We start from the raw sequence: 25578 nt of genomic DNA, 5'->3' as shown, positions 1-25578 counted from the left end.
TAAGGATCTGAATTAGAACGCTGAGCAGCCCTCGGAGTGAGAGGGGAAAATGATGTCGTGGAACATGGCGAGTCAGCAGAATATAAGACCCAGTCACTCAGGGATTTTTATACCATTGCTGCTAAAATGAGTTTTGATGAGTGGAGCTTTTTCAACAGGAGTCAAACACAGTCACAAAAACATCATAATATCCAAGACAACAAAGCTGCAACGATGTTCCAAATTTGTCACATTTGGCAATAACAAGGCACTTACTTGTGGTTTTAGGCCAAGTACAACAACTCCAATCTATAGTTGATTTTTTTTTTTTCTCACAGGCATACCACACAGTAAACATAAATTACTGCTTTCCTGCATTGTGTCTGGGCTTTGATGTGCTGACAAAAACACAATAATCTCTCCTTTTTTAGCCCAACAGTATAACTCATCTCTCCCAACAGAAGCCTGTTATTCATTAGGCTGATTGCACTTTAAAGACACGCATACTCCACCAATTATATCATATTTACATAAGATCTTAGGAGGACACTGTCTATATACAGTACAAGCAGGGTTTAGCTTGAGCTCATACCACCCGCATGACGATGGCACACAATAGTAAGGAGTTGAGAAAAAGTGTTTACAATTACACGGTATATAGCAAAAGTCAGTGTTTGCGCTTTACAGGAGTCCTTTATCTCCCATGCAGTTTACATGTCAGATACGTTACATTGTTATAAACACAGTCGGTATTAGACGTGTTGGCTCTGAAGACACTGGCTAACACGTGTTTGCCTTGATGGCCTGCTAAAGACGTCAGACTGGCCGCTGTAATTTATAGGCTAATCATGCACTAATTCAAAATCTGCTTCCTGCATCAAAGCTCCATGTCGCAAGCAAAGCAGCCACGAGTGAAGACTGAACAGATACATCATTTGGCTTTGGCTGATGTGTATTTCGTGGAATTTGCGCATGCCAGTGACTATACACATTAAACCGCTAATTCTTCATCATATTCCATGATTCATTGAACAGCAAAAACATACAGTTTGCTACAATCCCATAATGGACACTTACTCATTTATTAACACATTATAACAAGAGTATTTTTAAAGCCGTATAATATCACATATCCTTGGCTGTAAATCAGTCAGAATGTTGATGCAACTCCAGACTTACATTTCACTCTGAAGTGCTCTGCAGTTTGTCCCTGCTAACAGCACTGCAAGGGCCATTTATTGAAACGCACAGATGTCGTCCTCATCTCCACTGCTTCTGTTCTGCTTTGCCTTTGCACACACGTGCACACATGGACGCACTGACACACACATTGCCTGGTCTGTTTAGCCTTAACTATGCTCCTCTCCTGGTTCTGCTTGCATGTAGCTCTAAGCATGGAACATTCCTGGGACAGTAATTCACTGGGTTTTTAAGGGCACTGACTTCTGACTGGATTCCTTTATACAGTAGGTACATCTGCAACGGATCTACTGAAAAAGGCACCTAAGATCTTCATTTGGGAACATCTGAAGTAGTGGCTGCTGCTGAAAATGACTGACAGGTTTGTGTGAGTGTGTGTGTGTGTGTGTGTGTGTGTGCTTGCATCAGCTCATCAGATCGTTGCCTACAATGTACGCACTTGCAGTTGCTGCTGGAAATAACAACAAATTCACTACACGTGCGTTTGCATGTGTGTGTGTGTGTGTGTCACACACTGAAGGACAAAGCTACCATTTTCTCCATAAAAGTGAGTGGGCCGCTGCTTGTGAAATCACTTCCTCTGTTAGCAGTAACAGATTTGATATGCTTCCTCCCTGCTCTGAAAATGGACATAATGCTGCTTTTATAAAACATGTCAGGCAGAGTTTTAGCAGTGGGTCCCTGATGCAGAGGTGTGAAGGGAATGCCTCGCTGACTTCCTCAGACCTCAGATTGAAACCAGATTTATGTCCCCACCAAGCAATTTTACAATGATGTAATCCCACCACCATTTTAATTTGAGAGGCCTTATCTTTAATTAATCACTAAACACATGCGTGGAATAGATTATTCATAACTGGCTGCACTGGGGAACATGGCAGGAGTAGCCAAAGATCTGGCTTGTCCTCCTATGCAGTCATTTTCATCAAGCAAAAGTAGAACAGGCACATACCTCAATGCTACTTTTACACTAATTAAAGGAAAATGATCCTTTTGCTGGAGGAAGATTCCAGATCCAAAGTCTGTCCCTGGTCTCTGGCGAGGCACTCAGCGTGTTCACTGATCTGATTGACAAAGCCTGAAGTGAATCAAACTTCTTTTGAAACATGAAGGAGTCAGAATCACCCAGGACCAAAACCATTTATTCCAGCTGACGCAGTTTCAAGTAGATTGATGATAATTGATGATACAGCGAGAGCAATACTTGTACAGCTGCACCTCACATGTTGTATCAGACATGCTGTCCGGATTGCCAGAAAATACATGGAACAGTGGTGCATATTCCTCTTATCATTTCCAAATGCTAAAACTGTTGAGCAGAAACACACTGAAGTCCTCAAAACCATAACTACACGCTATCAGGGCAGACAGGCATAGAAGCACACGTAAATACAAAAAAATCTATGGCAAAACTGGAAACACATTACGCATTAAAACACAATGCTCACAGGCACATGCAATATACATTCACTCTATGATGGTTAAAGTCTTCAGAGCATTCCTCGTGATTTACTCCTGCACATAAATTGTTCAATTCGTGCTCCGGCAAGGAGGGTGTTTTATGGAGCTGTAAAATTAGGCCCACTTTATGGATCCAACAGCATGAACCACTACTGTTTTTTCCACTTGATATTGATTAAGCGGTTCAGTATTGCCAAGCTGGTTCACATTAGTATACACACAGGCGTGTTGTGTGTAGTTTTGAGGATGCTCATTTTTATCTGTGAAAATGAGGGTCTTTGGCAGAGCACTTTGAAGTTGATTACACATTGTTTACAGCAATTATTGAATTCTGACAAATGTTTAAAGCAACAAGATTACATATCAAGGCCTTATCCTTCTTCGGATAAAGAATGAAAATTTTCCTAAACAAAGTCAGGGAAATGATGACCATATTTGATTAGGTTAACGTATGCTGCAGGTTTAGTAGACAGGCTGAACAAACATGTAATCAGATAGCTAAAACAGTAGGTCCTTCTCGTTGACGTTTGCCTTGACCTTAAACAACATTTTGTTCTAATTCAAATTTCCTTCCAGCAAACAAAAAGCAGAATGAAACAAAATACAACGGGCTTGCTGCTGGAAGCTCCCACATAATGGAATTAAAAACTTATGTCTAAATCACAAGCTTTGAGGAGAGACAGGTCGGACTTTGAGAATATGAAAGCGGCTTAGGAGCCCCTGGTGCGACCAAAGACTACACAACTACAACCGGTTTCTCATGAGATAGTGTCCAAATACTTTTGTGTCAGCAAGGGAAAACAGCATAAAATAATTACAATAATCTGGGGCACACATGCTTCCTACATCAGCTAATTCTTCCTCCTCTGTAAATGACTGCAGAGCCAGTGTTTATAATTCTGAAGCGGATCTCGCATTCATCCAAACCACCGAGTGTATTTATACAAAGTGACATTTCTATATGGGAGATTTCCCCCCTTTTCCCACTCTAACTGAGGAAATCAGTTAGTGGAGGGGTGGGGGTGAACTCCTTCGCTTACCTAATTCCACTAGTGTTGCAGTTGATTTGGGGGGAGGGAGAAGGAGGGAAAAATGGTGAAAAGGGAGAGTGTAACTACATTTGAAATCAAGAAGAAAGATCGTGTAAATGTGGCACAAATGCCGTTGAAGTTAAAGATTGAGGTAAATAGAAGAGGGATAACTGTAGCTTAGCTCTGAGTCTGACAATGTAAACTCAAGATAAACGATTTAAGGAGAAATTTAGGTTAAAAAATCTTCGATGAAGTGATAGAAAAAACAGCTTAAACCTATAAACTCATTAACATTAATGACGGCGTCTTTCTCTGGAGTGTCTAAGTAAGCCATGGGAAATATGGTGTGAAAGAAGGTGAAAGAGACTGGTCCAAGAGATAAGGAGTGATAGAAACGTCATATAAGAAGAGATAACTGGGATGCCATCAACAGGTTGCTGAAATGCAACATTTCAGAGACTTTCTGTGCAGGAGGTGAGAGCTGGAATAAAGGCTGCATTCAATCAGCTTCATCTGGAGCCTGTCATACCGAACACGTGCAATGACAGCGTTCCCTAACAATCAGCCTGAGCCTGGTTGTTTCTGTGTTTGCTGGCACTGCACCTTGTTCCAATAAGGAGGAAGAATCATGTCGAATTTGAGAATCACAGAAGAGAGAGGGGAGATGGGGGAGGTGAAAGCTGTGGAAAGTGACAGAAAAGGACACCTCTGCATGAGACAGACTGAGTCTTAAGACTGAACTGCAGTTGTTAAGAAACAACGTATAAAACATTAAATAACTCAGTGAAAGATGATAATGATCGAGACATGAAGAGGAGCCTTTCTGCTGAAAAATAAACCACCTTCAGTAGTTCCTTGCTACAACACCTGCTCTTTGCTTTCCGCTTTCTCTTTTGTTTGTATACGTTCTCTTTACATAATTACCTAATAATCATTTACTATTCTTCTTCCAGTTTCCTCTTTCACTCTCTCTCCCCTCTCCTCTCTTGCCAGTCAGTACTTTTGTACAGTGACTCCAGAACAGTTGGGAGGAAGTGGCCCCTGCAGGCCAGGCTCCTGACAAACCACAACTCTAAACAGGCAGGGCTGTGAAAATATGGCATTCAAACAACACAATGTCAAAACTTCTGACCACCATGCCGACATCCAAGCAGCTGCAGGCACTGAGAACCTTTAATGGGAAAAAACAAAGAGAAACAAATGGACAGAAAAAAAAAAAAGGTAATAAAAGAAGTAGCAAATCAAAAACATACAAAACAGAGCTTCAGCTGTGTCTGAGTTGAGCTGGAGACTGGATTGTGCCTTTTATTTCATTAAAGGGAACTGAGAGATGAGAAAGACATGATGCTAACATGTCACCCCTCTGTGCCTCTGTTGAACAGAGTATCTGCCCCTCACAGAGGTCTTAAAAGCATACAGAGCCAGAGGAGCAAGTAGTGTTGGAAGAGGTTACAGGGACTGATTGAGTGAAGGAGGCCTTAGGAAGAAAGGAAGGAAGGAATGAAGAATGGAAACAAGGAAGGAGGGTAGGAAGGAAGGGGGGGGCGGACAAGGGAATGAGTAGTGCTTCTGTTGAGCAGAAACACTGTACAGAGAACAGTCCAGGTGTAAAGAATTAGAGGAGATAGCACTTCAAACAGGGCTCTGCTCGGCCTCTTTCCTGTGGCCCTGGTGGCAGGAAATGCTCTACAGCATCCTGTGAGCTGACCACAGAGAAACTGACGATAGGGAGCAACGAGAAGACCAAATAAAGTGGGTGGTGAAGAACAGAAGAGGGCACATGTAGAAAATGTTAAACAACATCCTGCAGAGAAGAGGGAGATTAGGGGATGGACAGAAGAAGGAGGAGAGTAGAGGAAATTTTGCAGAACAAGGGAGGGAGAAGAAGGGGGGAGAGTAAGAGAAGGTAGGAAAACCTTTACAACTTCCTGTGAGATGACTTGGCACTAATGAGCTGGGTGGAGGGGAGTACGGGAGATGGATTGTAGGACACATGAAGACTGAAGCGTGTATAGACAGGGGAGTAATACAAATCAGCCATTAAGTTGAACTGGTCTGTTAGGGTTGGGTGGAGAGAAGGAAGAATTAATTAAGGGCAGGAGGAAAAATGAATTAATGGCAAAATACATACTTGAGAGATCAGAGCAAAGCATCTCAAAGGGTTTAATGATTTAGAGCAGAACACAACAATATTAGCTTACTCCCAGAACTATCTCTATATTTAAGCCAAAAAGGTTGAATTGTACAAAGAAAAACCTGAAACTCTATCCATCAGTTCCCTACTGTTCTTAGTTGGCGTCATGTGGCTACAAGACTCTGCATTTACAACTAAGAAGGAAGATGATTAGTGACACTTCAATCATAGACAGATAAACAGGTTAAATAGTTCACTTGTACAGTATATGTCTCACATATGTGTGAGGGGCTTGATGTGCAGAAGTGTAATTGTTTGTACATGTGATGTTTGCTCAGTGAGTGATAAGGTGTGTGTGTGTGTGTGTGAGAGAGAGAATGTTTTTTATGCCTCTCTGTACAGAGTCTGACATGTCAGGTTGTGATGTGTGAGCCTCTTGTCTCCCTGTGCTGCCTGTCTAACATGTGTCCGTCAGCTGGATCTCTCCCTCAGCCTTCAAACCAGCCTTCTGCTCCTCAAAAGGACTCTTGTGTGGCTTTAAAATGCTAATAATATCAGCCCATTACCAGGCTATACATAATGTGAGGCCTTCAAAAAAAATCCTTTCAAAGCTCTTCAAACGCCTCCTCAGTTGTTAGAAGAGGAGATGGAAAAATATCTAGGGGGAACAATGATGCTTTAAACACTGGCTCCTCGTCATTACTGAGGAATGGAAGGAAGTCTTGCCAACAGTTGGACATTTCATTTCAGCATGAATATATGGAGCAAAGCATATTTGCTCAAGTTAATAATTTTTGCCCCGGTTACATGTGCGTAACTAGAGCCTTGCATGCATGCGATGATAAAGTGACAGGGGTGGGGTGCTGATTGGAGGGGTGTGTGTGTGTGTGTGTGTGTGTGTGTGTGTGTGTGTGTGTGTTTGTGTGTGGGATAAGTTATTGAGAGAAGAAAGGGGACCACCGCAGTAGAGTTGTCTACACGGTGGCTTCACATTTCCCTCTGTGGTTCTCTCAAACCTGCAGCTGAAGTAACATGACTGACATTCACACACACACACACACAAAGAATCTCACACTGCACTATGTTGTCAAGCGCCGGCCTCACACTGCGTGTACCCGCCAGCCTGATAATCTTGATCCTATATATAAAAGAGAGTCACTTTCTCCATGCCAGCATTGGGCCACTAAACTACTGTACTTGATTTGGACACTCTATAAAAAACAATACCTGAAGGTGCACAGTCACAGTAACTCAATAACCTCTTTTAGTGAAATACACGAGAAAGGAAAAGATCTGCATTCTACATTTGGTTCATTTTTGCCAAACAGATATTCAAAACAGCACAAAAATGTTGATGAACATGTGGGCTGGGATCAACCTGGAATGTGGTACTCAAGCTACACAGAAACTTTAACAGTTATAGATTAGTAAAGATTTTAAGAAGTGACTTCCTCAAAACCTCAAACACATAAAAGAGGATATTCACTTTCCACACATGGCATCTGTGTGTTTAAGAGGAATATTTGTGTGTTCAACAAGACGGTATAAAAGTGGCAGGACAAGCCTGGACATACAATATGAATGTAGAGGGACTAATGAAACCCATTAATTGGAGTTGGTAATGTACTGTATGTGAAATAAGCTCTCTGGTATTGAGCGAGACTGAGTAAAAACAACTGGTAAAGACCAGGAGGAGGAAGACAGACTGAGCCCACTTTAGTGCCAGCCTCTGGTGCTTTCAAGTCTGGTTGGGCCTCCTGGGGTTGTAATGTGCCTCTTATTACACAAGCATTAGGCAATTACGCCACTGGTTTCATATTGGCTTCCCAGAGCCACAGAAGAGCTTGTGGCTTCACACATGGACATTTGAAAGCATCTGCACATTCCTTCTTTCTTGAGGTTGACTTCTTTTTTTTTTTTTTTCCTTCTTTCGTACTTCTACTCGATCCTCAAATTGACTCTGCTCTGGTCTGATTTTCTACTGTGTAGCCCACTGATTACTGCCACTTGGGTACTGACAACACACACAGAAATTCAACATCTAGGTTTCTTTTCCTACTGAAAAAAAAAAGTTATTGCAATACAATAGCACACTATCATGTTTATAATACAATATTGATATAACTGTTCTGTGTAATTTGCCAAAGAATTACACAACTGACAACTGTAACAGCATTTCATCTACAACTCCACACAAAGCCCTGCTGCTCTCGTCTCAGACTTCACTGTGCATGTTGACACATGGCTCTAGTTCAGCTATTTCCATGTAAATCCCAAGAAAAGAAACTAGACAAAGTGGAGACACAGTGACTATCAATACCGTATTCCTGAATTCCCCCAGCAGTCCACCTGGACTCCACTACTGCTGTATGACTGGCCAGTCAGAGTCTCCCTGTCAGTACAATGACAGCTTCAAACCAGCCACTCAGGAAGCCAGAACATCAACATGTCATGAGCAGGGAGAAAAGGAACTAAAACACAATAATGCACAAGGCTGGAGTTTGACTACACACATGGACACGTACACAAAACATAAGCACTGCAATTACACGCGCACACACATCAGACTTTGACAGGGTAACACTGGTAGAATGTGTGTATCGCATGCTGCAGTTGAGCACAGAGCTTCCTAGGTTGGTGGTATGGGTGTATTCTTAGAACCCTTATATCCTGCTTCAGGATGAACCATTTACACACACACACATACAGGCACAATCACTGAGCATGGAGCCATGCGGCCAGGCGGTCAACCCCTGGATCAAGCCCTTTTATGAGTGTTGGACAGCTGAGGGGTGATCCCTCTCGCCTCTGTCAGCACACATCCCGACCTGACTGACAGCACTATGACAAAACACAAGAGCGGTTTCCGGGAAGCTCTGAATTAAGGTCTGTCACCTTGAGTGCCACCAAACAACTCCACACAGCTTTCAACAGCAACGCACAGATGTTAAAAAAAACCAAAAGGAAAAAAAGGGTGTTTGTTGGGAATCCATACTGCAGCTGTTACCATGTTGCTACCAAAATGAAATTGGTTAATTTTCCAGTGAGGCTGACAATGGGCATAACCATTATTTTTCACCCTGAAGAGAACCATAATACATTGGGCCTACCCTCTTGGGAGCATTACAGTGTTAACACATGGTTATCCACCCGTTACTTTTAGAGATCTTCCATGACATATGACAATGCCAGCCTATAGGTGATGCTAAATGAGAGGTTGCTAAATGAATTGAAAGGATTCATCCTCGGGGACCATGATTTAATTCACCTATTTTAATCACCTATTTTCAGATTTCTTGTGTAGAAAGTTAACAATCTGACAACAGGAGATCATAGAAATTATTATGTTTCATCCTCTGAGGACCATGGTTATCCACATCTAACACTTTTTTACAATATCATGTCAAATGTTGAGTAAACTGGACGGTCTCTGTGACCTTATGTTGCTACCACAGGAAATACTGAGGTATTCTCAAAATGAATAGAATTCATCCTCTAGGATGAGATATCAAGATGTCCGTAGCACATTCCATGGATATCTATCCAAAAGTTATTAAGATACATCACGCTGGACCAAAGTGTTAGACCAATGGACCCACAGTTGAACGGGCCACCCCAACAGCCCCTCAACTTTATGCCAAAAAAGAGAGGGAAAATAAGTTGTGGGTTACTTGTTTGATTCCCCTGCGGTGAGTCCTAATACCCCCTTCTCTCCCTCTTCTCCACTTTCTCCGCACACTACATCGGAATCATGTGCATAAAATGGCCATAAATTGTATAGCAGGACTCAGGCTGGGGTTTTCTCCCTCCTAATCCCCCTAAACCTCTAACTGCAGGCCGAGGAATACAAGTGTTGTGGTGCAATCTTCTCACAGAGCAGAGGGCCTGAGAATAACATCACAGAGGCCACAGATATTTATGGAATGAACCACAAGCTGTACACAGAAGTCAGCAGACACCACAACACAGCACACAAGACGCTGTATACAGCTCCCTACTCATATACAGCACAAGACACTGCCGGCTAAACACAAAGTGCAGAACTGCAGTCAAAAAGCCCTCCAATGATGGATAAGTGGAATTACAGAGACAGAAAATCAGATGATAAAGAAACAATATGATATATGAGTAAATAGGTGCAGCTATAAATCAATGGTTTGATCCAGTTTGAATTTCACTTGTATTAAGCTCTATGAGGGCCTCTGGGCAGACAGAAAGAGGGATGGCTGGTGGTCAGTCTGGACAGCGTGGAGTACACCCTTAAGAAGACGGATAGCCTCACACTGACTGGCTGGCTTGATTGAACACAGCGGTCAGATACTCTGGTCTACAGATTAAAGATCAAATCCACTAACATTCATCTGGTTTCCTCTGTTCTGCACCGTAACATTAACTCTGCAAACATGAACCAAGTCTTCCCCTCTCTTAGAGGCACATGGCATTTTCTCCCCTTCCAGGAAATCAGCTTGCAGGTCATACGATATGTTCGCTGTATCATCTGGGAGACAGAGAAATCTATCTATCACACTGGTTCCCACAGAAAAGAATGACAAATATCACTTTATCCAAAGAAAAAAAAGGTGAAGGGGGAAATAATCCACCTCAAAGCCACAGCAGTATTCAGTGGCTGAGTCTAAACTTCCTGTTCACATTACAACACGTTGTCTGAGGGCTGTTTCAACATGAGCCCTTCAGAACCTCCAACCTCCGAAGTCTCATCTGTCGGCTCTGCGCAGGCTTTTCTGTCTGATGCATACCATAAATTCTAGGGTAAACTTTAATAAAAGGAGGCGTATGATTTACTCCGGGTAGTGGCTGTCCCCATTTTTAAAACAATTTGATGTTGCATTAATCCTGTGTGTCAAGGCGATGTGAAATATGGCCACTGCGTTTACCAGCACCAGGTGTTTCATTTGCTGGACTGACAAAAAAAATGTTTATTCTGGCTGACCCTCCACTCCTTGCTTATTTTATCTTCTTTCTCTGTAGAAGAGAGGGAGAAGGGTGTACATCTAAAGTGAGGGAGTACAAAAGAGAGGTTAAAAGAAAGGGGGAGAAACAAATGGAGCCAAATGATTTACAGTTGACCAGAAAGGTCTAGCTAATCATTTCAATTGGATGTCTCTTTCCTCATGCCTTCCAGGCCCAAACAGAGCACAACAGGAATGAAGCCGGGCCTCAGGAGCCTTCTTGCTAATGAAATCTTTCACACTATTAGCCACTTTACCTCTGTTTGACTGCTGGGTGGGTCTGTTACAGGGCTCCTCTGCTGGCTGGCTCCAGTCCAACAAACTCTCATGGCTCAGTGCCATTTCCTCTTTTCAGTCCTAAAAGCTTATACCGGCTACCTAATTACATTACGACAACTGGACATTTGCCTAAAACACACCATAATTACTCTCACACAATAATGTAGAATCAAAGGGGATTGCTGCAATAAGATATAGTTCAGTCACAGTCAAAGGAGAGGCAGCAATGACATCAATATACACATATGAACCAACGAAAAGATCAGAACACTTAGCCGAAAAAGGACCAAAGCAATTAAAGAGATTTACTAAGTTGGTTTGGTTTTGCCCACAGTTCTGTGTTAATGACACACTGGTATATGTTCACAAAAAGACAAAATTTAGAATAGCAGGAGAGCAGACTAGGGAATTGAGATCCTCTAGTTATATTTTTAAAGCCTGAAAGTAAAGACCAAAATAGATAGAGAGAACTTTGATTCAAAGGGTTCATGTCTAGCTGGGTAATCCCCACAGACACCACTTGTACTGTTCTAAAATGCTACTCAAATGCTGCTGCATACTCAAAGCACCATGTAGCAATGTACTACACCAGCAGGGAGTAACTCCTTTCAGCACTGCTATTACAAAACTTAATTATGTGCATCAGAAATGTTCACGGCTGCACATCATTTAGATTGTTCGGCAGTGGCAGCTTAAAAAGATCATACTGAAGGGTTCTTTTATTCTGGTGATACAGATATTATGATCATTGCCATCATTGCCTCTGAAAGAAGTTTATCATTAAACCTGCTCAGCAGCCAGGGGAGTTTTCAAAGCAACTCCTAAATCAGTGTATATAACTGTAGGTCCTGGGTGTCACTGTGTGTGGCCCAAGCAGCTCTTCTTCTGCGCTGCGGCAACGAAGCAAAGCCGGCGCACTTTTTGCTGGTGTAAACAAACGGGGAAATGGGGCACTTGGCAGCCGACTAAAGTGAGTGATGAGGCAAGTGTGCATTGAAGCATCTAATGAATCATTTGCTGGGAACTCTGGGTTTTATGAGTAAAAGAAAGATGAGGAGGAAGACAAGAAAGAGGCAGACCAGCTGAGAACGTAAAAAAGACAGAATGGCATTTCATATTAAAAGAAAAGAAAGTTGGAGGGCCGCAGCTGTCATACAGACGCCTGCGAGGATCATTCAGTGCTTTGCCTCAATGTGAGGACAAGAGATTAGAATGCATAAAACTCTCAGGGTCTCCTAATCCTACTACTTGCACAGCAGCAGCAGCATGTGAACCCCAGTGACCGGTGGTGAATTTACTGAGGTGACTGCTGATGCTGTGACAGGTCTGCACCTTTGAGCAGAGCTGATGTGCTGAGGGCCTCTAAGCAGCTTTATTCCACACCTTGCCTTCACTCCTACTACCTCAGACTAATAAAAATAGAAATACTACCTCTGCTCCTACTAAATGAACAATCTGTGAAATGTGTAGCTGTGTGTTCATAGTAACCAAGCCTGCTTAGTTCTATAGAATTTGTTCCAATTACGTATCTGCACACTAACTACATGGTTATGTGGTTTATTGTAATTAGATTGTATCTGTGAAGAGTCACAATTATTGACTTTATGTTATAAAAAGCCGTTTTTCAAATCTGCGTCACTTAGTGCAGTGTAATGACAGTTCTCACAAATACCATGTTAACTATAGAGTGGCAGTTTACCACAATTGCAACTTCTAGTTACTGTCATATTAACTTGTAGATTTAACACTATGCCAAGAGCACAAGAGTTTGTTAGAAAGACTTACTGATCACCTAAAATATTGTAATGTAAAACAAACATGTCTAATTAGGGTACTCATTGTCTCTTTAAGAACCTGCAGTACAAACTTTGCTGTAAAGGTTAGCAGCCAAGCTAATTTTTAAAGGAATATCATGAAAAAGGTTTCTGACCAGTTATATCACTTACTGTCAGGAGGGAGGAAAGGGTAGTACACCTCTCTCCCATCTCTCTGAGGACTTGTATCCCTATATCCAAGCATACACAGCCATAGCAAGGATGTTACTATAGGAGAAGGATGCATATAACGTACTGCCAGGGAATTTTATTAGTAACAGGCAGGGTCTTGGCTTCGAGAGGCTGTGTTTATCTGTGGAGGGGGGATCCCCATCACAACCACTTATTAGGACATATATGTGGGTTTAAACAGGCAGCCATTCAACAGCAATAAGGGGCTTGCTTACTGACCACAGTGAGCTGGGACTGGGACCAGTCTAACCAACACTGGAGCGACGGAGAGGAAAAGCGAGACAAGCAGGAAATAACAATTACACCGAAAGAAAAAAAACAGAAAAAAAAAAGAGATATAGGCGGGTAAAAAGGACAGCAGAAGGTGAGAAAGAAAGAAAATAATGGATGGAAGTATGAAAAGCAGCTATTTAGATATATTCATATACTGGAACCAAAAAGAAAGAGCAGGAGAGAACAAAGGGTGAGGAGGGCAATGATATTAAAGAAAATAACAAATATTGAAGAGACGGGCACATTAAACATCACAGATTATGTTAGGGAGAGAGAAGGTCAGCAGGAAAAAAGGAAGAAAGGAGGGGGAAGGAAGAAAGATGGCGATAAAGAAGGATGTGGAGAAAAGGTGAAAAACATAAGATAAGGAAAAGAGAGAGAAGACAATCAAGAAGTGTTGAGAAAAAAAGCATAACTAGACATTTGGTGATGAGGAAATACAAATGCAGAGGTAGAGTAGATTATAAACACCAGAAACAAAAATGGGATGAGAAAAGAAAATAGGGGAAAAAAAAGAGGGATGGACAAATTATGCTACACCAAGAACAGACGCACTTTGGAAAGTGCATGAGAAAACGACACCGCAGGAGGGAGTGAAATGGAGTCCATTGATACAGACACATCATGTTGACTTGGCTCTGCGTCACCACTGACACAGCAGCCCTCTCTGCCGTTTCCGTGGAAACGCAGGCATGTACACCAATCAAAACAAAAAAGCAAAAAACATATTTTGCGGCAGCGAGATGCTCCCTGAGTCTCCCTCGGACAGACCATGAGGTAACCGAGCATGTGATGGAATCTAGAGCTGTGTCATCTAGGTGTGGGGATGTCGGGAAATGTGCAGGGTATTTTAAGACACAAACACACACACACACACACACATATGTAGAAACACGTGCAGACACATGGAGTCAAGCAGTCCCACAGGGAGGGACAAACACACAGGCAAGAATTTAATTTTTCATCATTTAAACTTTTGTCGGAAAGTAATTATTTAACTCAGTTTTGATTTTTTTCCCTTGAGCAAATGTTAGTCATAACTTGTCGTCTGATCACAAAAGGGGCCATCGTGTCAATCCACACAAACACTGAAGCAGAAATAGAAGAGAAGTGAAGGAATGGTGTTGTTGTTTAAGGCCACAGAATGCTTGTTAGATTGACTAATGGTGTCTGAACCCAAAATGCTTATCACGTGTTATAGAATAGCATTAGGGCCAAATAAAGCTCCAAAATCTATACTTCCTCTACATGCTCCCACATATCTAATCAGCACTGTAAAAGTAGCAGTAACAAGTTTATAAAAAGGCCATCCAAAAAATTATTTGCAGTAAAAGTATACGTTGGTATATGTATGTAGATAAGTATGAAAAATATGTCGTGCTTTTGGAGCTTTTGTTGCATTAAATGTAAGAATATTTCATATATTTATACACTTTATTTGTTTTTGAGAAAATAAAATCTTCATATCTTTAACTGCAGCATCTAAAGCATCCAAAAATATTTTATTTAATTTCTAGTTAGCTAAAAATCATTACAGTTTGTTAAAAAACAACAACTATGTCAGTAAAGTTGTTTTTAATGACTAAATAAGTTACGTTAAAGGCATCTAGCTAATCATCAGTCATAAGTCTTATCAATAAATATGTCTTTAAAACTTACTGAAGCTGATAAAGGTCAATTTCAGGCCAGGATATTAGCAAACTGATACACTTATTCAACCCTCACACGTAGACATTTTAACATTTAACATGTGCCCTGTGCCCTTAAAAAGGGGATACCCAATCTCCACATGGTATTTGAAAGAAGGGTTCCCACTCAACCCAGCATAGCTTTCAATTGTGTTCCATAAGTGAAAAAAATCTCACTGGAAAGAGGGGAGAGAAACAGAGAGAATGAGAAAATAGGAGTGGGAAGTAAAAGATCTGTGAGATTTTACAGAGGGCCCAAACCACAAGAAAGTCAGGGCTGAATGCATGCTGGACATTCTCTGGGCCGGCGCTCATGTACTTGGAAAAAGCCCGCTTTTTCAAGACAGGAAAATGATTTCAGCTGTGTAAATTGACAGCGGCCTTGTAGCTGGAGATGGAGAGGGAGAAAGGGGGTAAGCCTGCAGCTCTATGTCATAATTCCTGCTTAGTGAAGAAGCCGCTGGGGACCTACTCCTTCAGGGAAACAAAATTCAACATCACATGATCAAGTGAAACAGTGTTAATTGTTACCAAATGAACCTGGTGGGGGATATCAACTTAGCTCTACAGCTTTACAGTCAAACAGGTTTATTTTACCTTCTTTGATGAAATCTATCTACTCTAAATGATACATACACACTGTCCACTGAAAAAGTTGAGGTTGAAAGGGAAGCTGAGGCGCTTTGAAGTGTGTCAGAAACAGCGTTGGTTGAACAGTATCAAGATATGCTCAGTCAGGATGTTTACACATGGTCGCTATTTTAGCCTTCACTCTTGTCTTCTCTCCCAGGGTGGCATTATAGTAAATCATGGTTTTAGACACTTTGAGGCAATCATTTAATGTACAGTAGACAATAACAGCATGGCTGCTTAGATCAGTCATTCAATTATGACAACGGATGTAATTAGTGGTGGAGCTTTAAACAGTATTGCAGCAAATGGCTACCGGCACTCACAGACATATTTCTTCCTATGGCCACAGTTGGTTATAGGTTGTAAACACATATTGGTTTGCAAGATTGCAGACTTCCATTATGACTTTCCTCTGTACCACTTGGGGGAGCACACACAGTACAACAGAGCACAAATGAAGCACATAACAGTGCTTGGTAATGGTGTGTCAACATGTCCCCGATCTCAGGGTTATCAATCATGTGACTCAGAAGTGTGATCGTCCTAAATTGGAGGGCAGATGTGAACAGGGAAGGTGGTGAGGATAATGCATGGTTAGGAATGGAAGAATGAATACAGAGAGTGGTTTGACATAATTCCTGGGTTTCACTGCAGAGAGGGAAGTGGTGACTCTTGGCTTCTGTGTGTGGAGGTTAAGGGGTTGAGTGAGTGTGGGTGTGTTTGTACACATGGTCATGCCTCCCGCTAGTGTTTGTGACAGAGTATGAATATGTGTATTTTTGCGTGCATATATACAGTATTGTGGCTGTGTTCATTGCACATTTGGGTGCGAATGTATGACAGCGTGTAACACACGTTACTGTGTTCTGACTGTGTATATTGCTTGCCTATGTGCTACATGGTACATGGTAGCGTGTGTGTTCAGGCCAGGGTGGAGTGTCGTGCGAGGCAATCTAGGAGCAGATGTGGGCACCACAGCCACAGAGCCACCAATCCTTTAACTACCAGAAGCAGAACATTACTGGCCAATATGGAGTGAAATTGCATGGCTGGTCAAACTGGTCTTTGGGGTGAAAGTCTGAGAAAAACTCCAGATTATTTTCCATGCCCACAAGATCATCATTTATCATCTGACATGATAACAACATGGCCAACTTGTCAACAAAATAAATCTAGGCACAGTTTCCATGGAAACAGAGTAGTTACATCTCATTAGCTGTACTAACTTGTACCAAAACGAGGATCATTTTTAGCATGGTACAGTACACTGTGTGAAAAAGCCCCAAAAGTCCCTGCAAAACAGTAGTTATGGTTACTGATCAATACCATGTTTGCTCCAATACATCAAACGAGTAAATGAGAGACTGTGAGGGAGATAGCTTTGGTACTCTGGAAGAAATTTGGACAAAGTTGGACAGAACGTGGTATTCCCCTCCATCCTGCCTTGATGGTTACAGACTGTCAGGCATGCCCACAGGCCTAGACCCCCTCTGCCTCCCCGCTCGATGCAATCTGTCTGCATATGACACTTCTACCAACTGAAGGCAGCAGTGAAGCCTAAAGTGGCCTCTCCTCTCCTTATGTTATCCACCTTGTTTTTTCCTCTTTTTCCCCACTTCACGTTTTGTGTCAGCTCACATCTCACTTGCAGCTGCGCAAAGCATTTGGCACCACTTTTATCTCCCTCATTACATGTGTTTGCCAGCTCCATATCTGCCCATTTACACAACTGCTCTCTCTCTTTCTCTCTCTCTCTCTCTCTCACACACACACACGCCGTGGGGTTGTGGTTTTGAAGCAGCTATGACACAATCCAGATTCTCTTAGCTGCCTATAGCAGGGAAATGTGTTTTGCGCAGAGCCATTTCCCTCAGAAGTCCAGATTTTCCCTGCCTAGCAGCTTTGATCCACATGGCACGGGGGGCTTGTGTCAACAGTCTTGTGTTTCAGCTGGAGGGCCCGGCGGACCCCCAAGGTGTCACTCACTGCTCTTTGTCATTGTTGGGGAAGCTTAACCACTATGTGGCGCTGTCACAGTACCCGAAACACCTCCCACCTCCCATGAGACAGAAAACATCATGAGGACACTGCACCCATGCCACACACACACACACACACACACACACACACACACACACACACACACACACACACTCGCCTCACAACAGGTTTTATGGAGTGTGACTTGAGTTCAGACAAATTTGAGTGGCACCTTTAATGAAGTGTGGTCAAATAGTGAGTTTTTTGGTGGTTTACTACTACTACCAGTGACGTGTGTTTTCAAAGCAGAATGTGATAAAGCTCTGTGTGTGTGTGTGTAATTAGATTTTATAACAGAACAGGTGTCAAAGCCGACAGTTAAAAGACTGTGTGGTAGACTCTGTGATAAATGCCTTGCACATCATCTTCCACTGCGGATAAACATACAGTGTGTGCAAACAGAAGAGATGGAATAAAATAGCAACATTTTAAAGGGAGACTGTCTTTTTTCATTAATCAATTATTAGGAATTGGGAATGGAGTTTGATTATTCTGCATGCATGCTGTTTTAGTGCATGCAGACATACATGCACTAAAACAGCCATAAGTGAGGGACTTAGCAGTAAATATCCATTTTTGGTCAACCCCATAATCTTATGGAGTGAGGGGAGAGTTTGTCTTACTGGTAGATGTCTTTTCGCAGCACAGTGCGGGTCAGGGGGTTATCAGCCTGAGGAGCCATGCTGACGGAGCCCAGCTTTAATACCAGGGTGTCTTCTTTTTTCACACTGGGATCTACTGGGACACACACAGACATAAAAACAAATGCATTGAATATGGAGGGAAATATTCTATACATATACTGTAAGCAGTCACATTCATTCTATGTTACATTTTTTTTACAAAATCTTAAATAAATGTGAATACACACAATGTATATGAAGCACAAATACTGTGGGATATAAAAACACACAGCACACACACACACACGGCCTTAAAAGTACAGCCTGACCACTATATGTCATTACTACCAGCAGACAAACCAAGCCTCCGGTTTATATTCAATAGGAGTGTATTTAACTGTGGTTGGTTCTTCAGAACCTCAACTATTTCTCTTAGCAAATGTCTCTGCATACTAATGTGGCCACTCTGCTGAGTCTGGTTGACAGGGACTTTCATGCAGACACCACAGACATGAGGAAGCTGAAACACAGCCTGTGACATAACACTGTCCCATTGTTATAAAGTTTTCCATGTGAAAATAACAAGTGTGCGCTCAAAAACTACAAGCACTTCTCTAACCTGATGCTGCGTGTTTGTCTTGTGTCGTGGGGCAAAAGACCCTGATCACACTGGTGTTGATGTAGATGAGAGGCAAGCACCGAGAGGTCAGCGTGTGGCTTCTCATTGGCTGACCCGCTGACTTTCCACGCTCTCTGTAGCGTCTCGGTACCGTAGCCTGAAAATAGTCCAAAACATGAATATACATTACATTTACACAATCTTGATCAAGAGTTTCACTGTTTTAATAGTTGATTAAAATAAGAAACAAGTGAATAAATCCTCATCATGGAGATTACATCAAATTACAGTAAAATTAATCATTAATTTCAACATTAACGCTTATTCAGAAAAGCTTCACAGTTGTTGATTTTCCATGTGGTTGCAGACTTGACATATAACACAGTTAAAGGCACTGACAGACACTTTTTTCCTACCTGGAACACCCCTGCTACAGTAGCCAATAAGGGACAGGATAGCAGCACATCAAAGGGCTGTGCTGTCAGCAGGATTTCCCTCAGGTACTGCGGTGAGCTGTCTGCCAGAGGATCAGTGGTCACCCGCTGACTGGCAGTGGTAGCACAGCTGCGTGTTGGCCGCTCAGGCCGGGTGGTGAGTTTGTGACGGACATTTTTGGTGACAGCCTGGGTGTAGGTGATCGATAGGAAGCCGTGTTGCTGGTGAGAGCCCTCCAGGACCTTGGCTGCCGTCTGGCCGATGGTGAGACAAGACAGATCACACTGATGATAGGTACCATTACACAGAGCAAGTGCAGATGAAGCTTACACTGCACATTATTTCGGTCTGATTTCTTGGATGAGGGTAAGTCTTGCTAATAACTATATAAATACATTTTGAGCATAAATTTTCTTATCACATCACTAATTTAATATCTTAATAAGGAAGAGCCATCTTTTACCTTCAGTAATATTTATTTGTTCGGGATTTAGAGTTTGAAAAGGCAGGTTTTCATTTACCGTTACATTTCAGGAAAAGACTTAACCTCAGCCAAAACAATCAGCCGTTTGCGTTCCCATCTACAGCTCTACAAAAGCCAAGCTTAAGCTAGTAGCTAAAAAAGTTGAGAGCAAATGCATTCATATTCTGTGCAGTAATTTAGACTGGACCACCAATTCAGTCCTCTTAATGAGATGTATGGATTTAATTAATGACTGCAGCTGTTTTCTGAGGCTGAATTATTTCTGATTCATGAGAAAAGGCAGACCTCCAATCTTATGAGTGATTTGCAAAGCAAATGCAAGGTGAAAAATGACTGAAATACCCATTAAGCAAAAGAAAATAATATACAATTGTTGCATAATTAAAAGAAAGGCAGGTCTGTTTAAGACATCAGAGTCAAGTCTGCAAAAATATCCAGTAACAGTGGACTATTAATGAAACAATTTATTCACTAGCAATCTTATAAAAGTATAAAATCAGCGCCCAAACATAAGAAAGCACTCCTCAGAGATGAAATGTGTTATATAAGTACCCACAGAGGTATTTATGTGATTGATTTTATTAATTTGTGATTGTTACTATGACTTCATCAGTGGATAATTTTTCAATACAACACTTGAATTGTTTAAAACCAAAGTGAAGCGCTGTCTTACGAAACATCTCTGAGGAGCTCACTGAACTCTTTTGAGCCACTGTTAAAGGAGGTCAAGCAGAGTCAACTAAAAAGAAGAAGAGATGGATTCTTACAGGAGGGAAAAAGCCAGAGAAGTGGCTGAAAGTGTCTTGCTTGCTGACGGGTCGAACCAACACAGTGCGTCTGTTCAGCTTGTCAGTGCAAGAGAGGACCACTCCTCCACAGCTGCCTGAGCTCCGAACACCCTCCTCCGTACTGGAGGAGAGGAGAGGGAAGGAGGAAACAGAGAGACGGAGAGAAAGCGAGAAAATAGATATCAAAAGGGACAGAGACGTAGGAAGTCACAGGGGGGGGCCAGAGAAGGTAATTGCATAAATACAGATAGAGAAGGGTAGGAAAAAAGACAAATGGGGGAGGAAAGACAGAGAAGCATGAAACTTTAATTTTTTGGAAAGATTAAATAGAGTAAACTGATTAAAACCAAAGGAAGCTGCACCAGCTTCAACCAGCTGAAATGTTGTGGAATGGCCTTATACTATCCAGCAATAAGAACAACAAAGTGACTGTTGATTTCTGGGATGAGCAGTATTTTGAGTGAAAAAATTACATTTTAAAGGCACTCAAAATCCCTGTGCACAAGATAAACACTGAGAAAAATACTCGATACATCTTTTAATCATTTTATCTTGTGTACATTCTTTACTGCTTCATTTAACTGCTTCAATGATGTCAACAGTGCTCTGTAAAGCACAATTTCATTTGTTAGGTGCCAGTATAAGACCATCACCATCAGAATAGAGAATGGAGGCCCACATACTACAGTAGTCTCCTCCCACATCAACACACAACACACACACACACACACACACACACACACACACACACACACACGCACACGCACACGCACACGCACACGCACACGCACACGCACACGCACACGCACACACACACACACACACACACACACACACACACACAGAAGAACGGCTGCCACCAGGATTCATTGGTTTGATTATTTAGCCAATCAGAGCCACTGGAGAGACAGGGGAAAGTTATACTGTAAATGGAATTTATTTGTAATTCTGTTCTGTTTTCATGAAAGTTTTAAAGCATATCAAAATATTACTCTTGTGGACACTCTGCATTATTGCCAAAAACAATGTTTTTTCTCATGACTCCTGTCTGTCCAGCATGAGCAGAGACGAGGGACCTTGATTAGGAGCAGCAGATGGCCAGATTGCTATGGGACAGGCAGAAGCCTCACCACGGCTGTCTCCTTGCACTGCAGAATGAGTCCTTCATAGTGGCCAGAGTGCCAGCCCTGCCCTGGCCTGGAGAGACACACAAGGCCAAGCTTTACTTGGGCATCTGGGACTATTCAGAGTGTACTGTAAGCTGGGGCTGACAACATTTTTATCAAACTTTCAGCAGCCTGGAGGCATACACTGAAACTCCAGTGAAGGTAAATTATGTACATAAAAATGACCATTCTTATTGAATGTTTGACCGTGCTTTGAGAAATCAACAAAAATGCAACACATTTATTAACTTGAGGAAAAGTTTTGTGACTAAAGATTTCCATTTTTGTTGAGGCCATCCATTAGAAGCAGAGAGCACCTGAAAGCAGACATCACAACAAGTTAACACGAAGACAACAATGATTATTCTCAATTTGCGGCACAAAATCAACACCAAATCTACAGTATACGAAACACAAACAGATATATATACATGCACAAAGTTACTAGAGCTACTCGAGGATGCCAAATCATGCACAACACATGTATGGCAAAATGTTTCACACAATGGAAATAGCTCAACACCATCTGCATCGTTTCTTTTACGCCCCCTTCTCCCTCTTCATTACTCTCCATCAGAATCCTGGGAGTTTAGTGAGAGAGGAGGAGGCCTACTGGTGAATGTGTATGGACGTGCGCGGGTTTCATGCATCGTTAGCGTGTGTGTGTGTCAGTTCTTTCTGTGTGTGTGTGTGTGTGTGTGTGTGTGTGTGTCTATGTGAATATCTTTTTGTAATCTCCCCTCTCAGCTGTAAGAGTGACTAATCCATATGGACCCCCCACAGCTCTTCATCTCTCCCATCATCCCTCTCTTTTCTCTCTCTCTCTCTCTCTACTCCAATCCAGTCATCCTTCACTTCAAGCCATTTGCCGAACAGCTGGAAGACATCAGCTCCAATTTGTGTGAGCTGCTCCTTGGAGTGAATAAGGGCGAACTGTCACCGGCCGTCCTCTCTCGGGGGGCATCTCTGCATTTTAGAACAGTTCAAGGAGCACCGTTGCTAGGGGAAACCTGGCTGAAATAAGGAGGAGAAGAAGCTTCCTAATTTCTAGACTTCCCACTGGACAGGAGACGCCCTCCAACAGAGTTTAATACCCAACCACCCTATCACCTCCTTGCTTCTATGCTTCCCTTGAATTCACCTCCTCTGCTCCATGATGAATGAGCCCCACACCTACGAGGTTCAACGCCCGCCTATTTCGTATTCCACGGGGACTCGCTCTCTGTCGTTTTCCTTTCCCCCTCCACCCTTTCTTGTCCTCCTCCTATTTTGACACAATCAGAGATTCAATTATATATTCACCTCCCATATTTGCCTGCTCTATCTAACTTTCCATTCATTTTCCCACATTGAGATAGCTAAGGCCAGATGAGACATTTTCTCTGTCAAGCTTGATTTAATCTGACCCAATGCACACAAATAACCTGGGCTGGGTGATGAAATACCGAACAATTATCTGTTCAGAATGATTAATATGGACTCCAACCCCTGTGGGCTCTCTTCTATATGTGGATGATACAGATTAGAGTGGGCCAGGAGCCCAGAGGTCCTCCACTGTGTCCTAAACAGCCATGACTGTAACCTGGCTTGGATGATGGAGTGCTTCTGCCTGCCAGAACTTTGGTTGGTTAAAACTGCGTTCAGACCATGTTGTTAAATGCACATTAAACTGAAATAACCTAGAAATGAGAAAATTGACCCATTATCTACTTAGGAAGGCATAGAGGTCTACTAAAAAGATTAAGGTTGGCTCTGTCTCAGAGGCAATTGGACACACACCTGTGGAGAGCAGAGTAGTATAAAATAATGACCCACAACACCTTCACACTCTAAAACCTAACCACTGACATTGTCCTGGCTTAGGCTGATACTTCATACTGTACGTAACACATGTGGCCTGACAGAATATAAATCAAATGGCTACAGTGAAACTGGGAGGTCTGTGAGAAGCTTGCTAGACAGTCAGGTTCAAAGCCAAGATGATCGCCTCACTCCCTCTCTGACCTGTACTGACATGCCTAGTACACAGCTAAGGTGATTTTAAAATCTGGCAAATCAGAATCAATATCTATTATCATTTTAGTGGTGAGAGCATTGATTGCTGATAATGGGGTTCAATATGTGCACAGGGCCTCCGAAGGTCCATCTCTCTGTCACTGTCTGGCTCGATCAGAGATGGAGGCACTTCTAGGAACAGATTTACTCAGGCACGGAGCACACTGACACACTCTGGTCTGCTGGATGCAACATGCTGGGGTGTTACAGATCACTGTTTCATTATCTCCTCAGACAGAGACAGGGGCAATTGCCTCCAGCTAAGTGGTCTCTTCCCAACAGAGCAAGACCTCAGGCACGTACACAGCACACACGCTGAGCTGGTGACTCCATCACAGAGGTATGCGATTAAAGCAAAGTGGAAGAAATACAGGAAAAAATAAAGATAAAGATATTGGAAATGAGGCCAATCTTTAATTGATGGGAAGAATGTGAGTATACGGCATGGAAAAAAAATAATCATTAGTCACAGCTTCAGTTTCACCATGCTGCAGTATGTGCTTTCATAATTTCAGAGCCCAGAGCTAGATTACCCCATTTTAACTGGAACTTGACGTGGGGAGAGATTACCATAAGGATGCAGTGGAACGTTGCCCGGTGGTTTTCCTCCCTTAACAACGTGTTAATGTTTCTGTGAATCAATTCAGACACCGCAGGCTCAAAGAAAATGACTGACGGGTTGACTGAACTCCTCTGCTTCGTGAGTCAGAATTGGGCCAGCCCGGAGTCCGTTCAACCCGTCCGTCTGGCCTGTTGGTCGATCTGGCTGTCTGTGGTCACCACCACAGCAGCTGTCTGGAAAGACGATGACGCTGAGGTGATAATCCGAAAAATCACCCGTATGAGCAGAAGTGGGAAAAGACAAAGTGTTAGTGGTATTAGTGGTAAAGTGTGTGTGTGTAGACTCTGGGACTGTGAGAGCATAAGGGTCTGGGGGCAGCAGGGGGACCCGGTAGACAGAGAGACTGACTGGAGGGTCCCAGTTTATCACTTCTTCCACTGGTGCCACACCGTTTAGGCAAGACGTTGTCATCAAGGACTGTTCTGCTTAGTGACTTAAAGATTACCACCGAATGCATATATGCATTTACATGTGAGAGATGTACTCTACCTGCATCTGTAGTGGTCGATGTTGAAGCTGACAACTTTACATTTGATCTTTGTGTAAACATCTTGGACGTCTACTGAGGCACTCAGGTCTTCTAGTTCACTGATGATACAGATCTCTGACAGAAACACAGAAAGTAGAGCAGAATGTTTTTTTGACATTTAAGATTATAAAGTGAATCACAGTGGAAAGACATGTATTTAATAGACAACATAACTGTGAATCAATCCTAGTTTGCAACACTGCAAATGCAGGGAGTTCCTCCCTCTGTTTCTCTTTTCGCATGCTGTATGACCACCAGTGTTTGGCAAGCGGGTGATACATCTGAACTCCAACTTCAGGAGAGGAAGTTTCATCTGTGCGTGTGAATCTAATTTCTGTGGGCAAGGACCTGTACTGTGGCTAACCCTGTCCAGGTCTTGCCTTTGGTCCTGATCCAGCTGTTGTAGTCAACTCCTGCGCAGTGGACACACAGTCTGTTGTTGAAGCTGATTAAGGACAGAGCCTCCGTACACACTCATGCAGACACACAAATACACATAATCACAACCCATGCACGGTGGCTTGCTGCCCACAGAGGTCATACTGAAATATGTGGGTAAGAAT

At 42.5% G+C, this 25578-nt stretch overlaps 1 protein-coding gene across 1 annotated transcript in view; it reads right to left on the bottom strand.

Annotated features, from left to right (window-relative positions):
* Positions 1-25578, bottom strand: part of LOC139205776 (intermembrane lipid transfer protein VPS13B-like) — a 309322-nt gene that overhangs the window by 113263 nt on the left and 170481 nt on the right. The window contains exons 27-31 of the mRNA XM_070836087.1: positions 24976-25090; positions 20623-20764; positions 19353-19625; positions 18937-19093; positions 18318-18429 (exon numbers count right to left, since the gene is read on the bottom strand). Of these exons, the coding sequence (XP_070692188.1) occupies positions 18318-18429; positions 18937-19093; positions 19353-19625; positions 20623-20764; positions 24976-25090 (799 nt within the window). The remainder of the gene's footprint in view (positions 1-18317; positions 18430-18936; positions 19094-19352; positions 19626-20622; positions 20765-24975; positions 25091-25578) is intronic.

This window comes from Pempheris klunzingeri, chromosome 8 (assembly GCF_042242105.1).
Source record: "Pempheris klunzingeri isolate RE-2024b chromosome 8, fPemKlu1.hap1, whole genome shotgun sequence".
Classification (NCBI taxonomy): domain Eukaryota; kingdom Metazoa; phylum Chordata; class Actinopteri; order Acropomatiformes; family Pempheridae; genus Pempheris; species Pempheris klunzingeri.
Note: the sequence above shows the minus strand (reverse complement) of the source record. Positions and strands in the feature narration are given on the sequence as shown.